The sequence below is a fragment of the Podarcis tiliguerta genome, assembly GCF_965153285.1.
Source record: "Podarcis tiliguerta genome assembly, chromosome: 4".
NCBI lineage: Eukaryota > Metazoa > Chordata > Lepidosauria > Squamata > Lacertidae > Podarcis > Podarcis tiliguerta.
The window spans coordinates 9,008,148-9,014,147 of NC_139537.1; the positions used below are offsets into that span (position 1 = coordinate 9,008,148).

General features: G+C 51.0%; 1 protein-coding gene across 1 annotated transcript; it reads right to left on the bottom strand.

Annotated features, from left to right (window-relative positions):
• Positions 1-1,395: 1,395 nt before the first annotated feature.
• On the bottom strand, positions 1,396-6,000 carry LOC310676938 (uncharacterized protein). The gene is made up of 2 exons (XM_083439149.1): positions 5,860-6,000; positions 1,396-2,440 (listed from the first exon to the last, which is right to left on the bottom strand). The coding sequence occupies exon 2, from the start codon at positions 2,391-2,393 to the stop codon at positions 1,500-1,502; it is 894 nt and encodes a 297-aa protein (XP_083295275.1). The 5' UTR covers positions 2,394-2,440; positions 5,860-6,000; the 3' UTR covers positions 1,396-1,499.

The window sequence follows — 6,000 nt, forward strand, 5'->3', positions numbered from 1 at the left end:
CTTTAGTTGACATTCCTGCATTGCAGGGGGTTGGACTAGATGACCCTCAGGACCCCTTCCCACTATACAATTCTATAATTATATGGACTGAACCACGGAATGGAAATTGGGCTCCCTGTGTTATGGGCCCGGAACAAGACGTGTTACAGAGCAGAGAGTCAGGCAGACACAGAGAGGGTCCCTTGGGGCTTGCTGCAGACAGAGGAAGGGGCCTGACAAAGAGGGATGGGGAGCGAAGGGGGAGTTGCAAGCCCGTATGAGCAACGGCTTCACCTAGGTGAGAGCAACCAACCCTTGGTAATCTCTGCGTGTTCTTTGTTCTGCTTCCTTAATGAAGAAACTAGCTGCAAGTTAGCCAGAGCTTCACTCTGCAAACAACCTGTTCTCCTTGTTGGCTGCCTGACAGCTGCTCAGCCTCCCCACCAAACAGCTGAGACATGTGGTAGCGCAGCAGCAGCTACGTTCCTGCTCGTCCTCCAGCCAGCTCCAGGGCTTCAATCCTAGTTTGAATTTTGGCCTGGGTGGGAAAGAGAGTGGCAGAGAGGAGGTTTGAAGGGGGCTTAGAGGGTGATTCCCCCATTACAGTGGTAGCTCGGGTTAAGTACTTACCGTATTTTTCGCCCTATAGGGCGCACCGGCCCATAGAGTGCACCTAGTTTTTTTGGGGGGGGGATAAAGAAAAAAAATATATTTCCAGGTGCGGGGCTGGGGCGGGGGGAGCCCGAGCTTCCCCCGACCCCAGCCCCCTAAACAGGCTGCTATCTGCAAGCCTTGAGAGCCCGGTGGGAACTCCCACCAGGCTCCCAAGGCTTGCGGATATCTGCCCAAAGCCCGGGGTGCGCTGCAGAGCGCTCCCCGGGTTTCGGGCTGCAGGCTGCTGTTCGCAAGCCTTGGGAGCCCGGTGGGAACTCCCGCCGGGCTCCCAAGGCTTTCGGACAGCTTGCTTAAGCCTAGAGCTCTCCAGGCTTCAGCGAAAGCCTGCATTCGCCCCATAGGACGCACACACATTTCCCCTTCATTTTTGGAGGGGGAAAGTGCATCCTATAGGACGAAAAATACGGTGATTCGTTCTGGAGGCCCGTTCTTAACCTGAAACTGTTCTTAACCTGAAGCACCACTTTAGCTAATGGGGCCTCCCGCTGCCACCACACCGCCGGAGCACGATTTCTGTTCTCATCCTGAAGCAAAGTTCTTAACCCGAGGTACTATTTCTGGGTTAGCGGAGTCTGTAACCTGAAGCGTCTGTAACCTAAAGCGTATGTAACCCGAGGTACCACTGTGTGCGATTGTCACTTATGCAGGCGGGGTACCGGAACGTAAGTGGGTGGGGGGCACACCTGTGCTGAATATTCTGGCAAGATCAAGTGGAATCAGATGGAAATTTAGGCTGGGGCGTTTCTTAAGTGGGGGGGCTTTTTAATTTTTGAAGGCACACGGTTTTGATACAAGAATGCGCGGGGAACTCCACCGGGTTTGCTTCCCGCGCCGCGGCGTCCGTCTCAAAAGGGCAGCAAGCCATTCGACCTCCTCATGGGATGTGGGGAGAGGACTTCCGCCAGCAGGCGGAGGCGGTCTGTGAACAGCAGAGCTTGGCTTCCGGATTCCAGGTCCTGGTTGAAGACGAAGAGGTAGACTTTGGCCAAGACGCTGAGGAACCCCAGGCAGACGGCCACCGCCAGAAACAGCCACACGACTTTGGACAACAGCAGGAGGAGGCTGCTCTGCATGGCCAAGGAATCCTGGACCAGCTTGGCTTGGACCATCTCATGCAGCAGAGACGGGACCTTGAGGCTCTCGTCCTTCTCCAGCCTCATGAAGGACGCCTCTTCCAGCTGGTCCTTCAGGCAGAGGATCTCGTTCTCCTGGACCTCACGGATCTGCTCAAGCTCATCCAAGGTGCGCTGGAGCTCGGCAGCTTCGCTCTGCTCCTCGCCGAATCTCTGCTCGGCCGTCTCGATCTTTGACTCCAGCTGCTTGAAGTAGCTCACAATGTGCTCCATCACCTGCTTCATGCGGCAGATGTCCTGGTCTTGCGTTGCCTTGTAATCCTGGAAGAGAACGATGTGGCCGGACACCTTTTGTATTTCGGTCCTCAGCGTCTTGTTGGTGCCTTTCAAGGCCGTGTTCTGGGATTCCAGCTGCGCGATCGTCTCCTCCAGCGTCCTCAGAATTCCCTGGAGCTCCTCTTCTTCCTTTTCGAAGTCCTCCGCCATGGCTTTGAAACACTCGATCTTGGCTTCCAGGCTCCGGTTCTGCTCTTTGACGCTCCTGTTCTCCGTCAGGATCTCCTGTTTCTCGGCGTCGAGGTTGGCGGCCGTCTCTCTCAGGTCCCAGATCTGGTTTTTCAAATTCCCGTTGGCATCCGTCAGGTGGCACAGCGCAGACTTGTCCATGGTGCAACAGGGCTTGGCTTCCGAGAGGAACAAAGGGGCTGTGGGCTCTGCAGAGATGAAAAAGACAACATGGGAATGAACAACGTCTCATCTTTCTTGGGATTTCAATATCTCAAGGGCTGCCACATGGAAGAGGGAGCAAGCTGCTTCCTCTTCTCCTGCTCTGGACTCGAACCAATGGCTTCAAGTTACAAGAAAGGAGTAAAGGTAAAGGGACCCCTGACCATTAGGTCCAGTCGTGACCGACTCTGGGGTTGCTGCGCTCATCTCGCTTTATTGGCCGAGGGAGCCGGCGTACAGCTTCCGGGTCATGTGGCCAGCATGACTAAGCCACTTCTGGCGAACCAGAGCAGCGCACAGAAACGCTGTTTACTTTCCCGCTGGAGTGGTACCTATTTATCTACTTGCACTTTGACATGCTTTCGAACCACTAGGCTGGCAGGAGCTGGGACTGAGCAACAGGAGCTCACCCCGTTGAACCGCCGACCTTCTGATCGGCAAGCCCTAGGCTCTGTGGTTTAACCCACAGTGCCACCCGCATCCCTAGCATGACTCAAATTCACGAAGAACTCTCTGATAGTAAGAGCTGTTCTAACAGTAGAACTGTAGATGCTTTAGTTGAGATGCCCTTCATTGCAAGGGGCAAGATGACCCTTGGAGTCCTTCCAACTCTACAATTCTATGATGGCATGATTCTAGGATGTCTGCTATGCTATCTGAATGGCATAGGGAAGCGGGTGGCGCTGTGGTCTAAACCGCCGAGCCTCTTGGGCTTGCCAATTGGAAGGTCAGCAGTTCGAATCCCCACGACAAAGTGAGCTCCTGTTGCTCTGTCCCAGCTTCTGCCAACCTAGCAGTTCGAAAGCACACCAGTGCAAGTAGATAAATAGGTACCACTGCGGCAGGAAGGTAAACGGCGTTTCTGTGTGCTCTGGTTTCCATCACGGTGTTACGTTGCGCCAGAAACGGTTTAGTCCTGCTGGCCACATGACCCGGGAAGCTGTCTGTGGACATATGCCGGCTCCCTCGGCCTGAAAGCGAGATGAGCACCGCAACCCCATAGTCTCCTTTGAGTGGACTTAACAATGGAATGGTATAAAATATTGCATATTTTAATTATATTTTAATGCTTCTGTAATTTGCTTTTTTACCTGTAGAGGATTATTTTGCAATTAAACTGTTTATTCACAACTTGGGACCAATTTACCTGCAAGATCGCCTTACCCATTACATGTACGCCCACATAGAATCATAGAATCATAGAGTTGGAAGAGACCACAAGGGCCATCGAGTCCAACCCCCTGCCAAGCAGGAAACACCATCAGAGCACTCCTGACATATGGTTGTCAAGCCTCTGCTTAAAGACCTCCAAAGAAGGAGACTCCACCACACTCCTTGGCAGCAAATTCCACTGTCCGAACAGCTCTTACCGTCAGGAAGTTCTTCCTAATGTTTAGGTGGAATCTTCTTTCTTGTAGTTTGGATCCATTGCTCCGTGTCCGCTTCTCTGGAGCAGCAGAAAACAACCTTTCTCCCTCCTCTATGTGACATCCTTTTATATATTTGAACATGGCTATCATATCACCCCTTAACCTCCTCTTCTCCAGGCTAAACATGCCCAGCTCCCTTAGCCGTTCCTCATAAGGCATCGTTTCCAGGCCTTTGACCATTTTGGTTGCCCTCCTCTGGACACGTTCCAGTTTGTCAGTGTCCTTCTTGAACTGTGGTGTCCAGAACTGGACACAGTACTCCAGGTGAGGTCTGACCAGAGCAGAATACAGTGGCACTACTACTTCCCTTGATCTAGATGCTATACTCCTATTGATGCAGCCCAGAATTGCATTGGCTTTTTTAGCTGCCACATCACACTGTCACAAGCGCTTCTGTCTGTAGGGCTGGTACTGTTGCAGACGCCACATAACACTCGCTCCACATTTGGAAGAAATCCATCTTTTTGGAACTCCCTGCCTATTAATATCAGACAAGCGCCTTCACTGTACTCTTTTCGGCGCCCGCTAAAGCCATTTTTGTTTAAACAAGCCTACCCAGCTTTGTAGAATATTGATGCATACTTTAATCTGTTTTTGTTCATTGCTGGTTATATATTTTGAATGTTTTAAACAGCTGGTTTCCCCCAATAATTTCAAAACCACGTTGACGCAGTTGGCTTATTTTTGTTTGGCTTTTTTTACAATCAAGCAGCGTATAAATTTTATGAAATGAATAGTCATACCTCAAGTTGAATGTGCTTCAGGTTGAGCGCTTTCGGGTTGCGCTCTGCGGCAACCCAGAAGTAACAGAGCGTGTTACTTCCGGGTTACACTGCTCGCGTATGTGCAGGCACTCAAAATGACATCATGCGCATGTGCAGAGGCGGCAAAACGTGACCCACAGACGTGCAGTCGCATCTTACGTTCTATTCAGGATGCGAACAGAACTCTGGAACGGATCCCATTCACATCCTGAGGTACCACTGTAACCACAAAAGCATTTTACTTATTTAAGTCTAGATTATTTCTTTTGCAAAACAGTCATGCCTCATGTTATGTCCTCTTCATGTTACGTTCTTTCAGGTTACGTCCCGCGGCGACCCAGAAGTACCGGAAAGGATTATTTCTGGGTTTCGCTGCTCGCGCATGCGCAGAAGTGCAAAATGATGTCACGTGCATGCGCAGAATTGGCGAATCGCAACCTGCATGTACACAGATGCGCCGCTGTGGGTTGCGCTTTTTTCATGTTGCAAATGGGCCTGCAGAATGGAACCCATTCGTAACCAGAAGTACTACTGTATTGAGTTTATTCTATGTTTGTTAACAGGGCTGATTTCTGTATTGCTTGATACATTTTGTAAACTGCTTTCTCACCCGCCCCCATGTTTTGGATTTGAGAATAAGTGGGTGCCATTTGTAAGATGCTCTGGGCGCAGTGGAAATAAATTCAAGCAACCTCAAAATGCCAGGGCCATAGGTGCCAACTCCCGGGGGCCCTGGGTGTCTGAGCACCCACAAAATTTGTTAAGTTGTGGGTGAACATATCAGACGACACAATGATTCTTCAAACAGCTCTTGTTTATTCACAGGCCAGAACAGAACTGAACTGGAGGGTTCAGCCAGCCTGCTTATATAAAGCTCCACTAGAACACAACAGTAACCATTTTCTGTAACTATCCAATCACTGAACGTCACTTTCAATCCCTTATTTGCATATTTGGACCTGAGTGAAAACTATCTACAGTATCCCCCTGCTGGCCCAGGGTGAGAACTTCAGTACATATCAAAATTTCCCGTGAAGGTGCCGGGCACCCACAAAGTTTGGTGCCATGGCCAGGCACGCTGCATGGCACCTACGCCTCGGGCACCTATGGTCGCGGGACCAAGCTGGAAGTCCTGGCCAGGGGCTCTGATTAGTTTCGTGTGGAAAAGGAGGCGATGAAATGAAAGCAGAAAGCCAAGCATTGGCTACTCACCCAAGAGCCAGAGTTTTTGAAAGGTTTTTGCCTACATACTCTCCTGGAACTCAGCCCCGACCAATCCAAAGCTGGCTGCTGGAATCTGGCCTGCAACTGATGTCACAATGCCCAGCCCTGAGATCATTCTCAGAGGGCGTG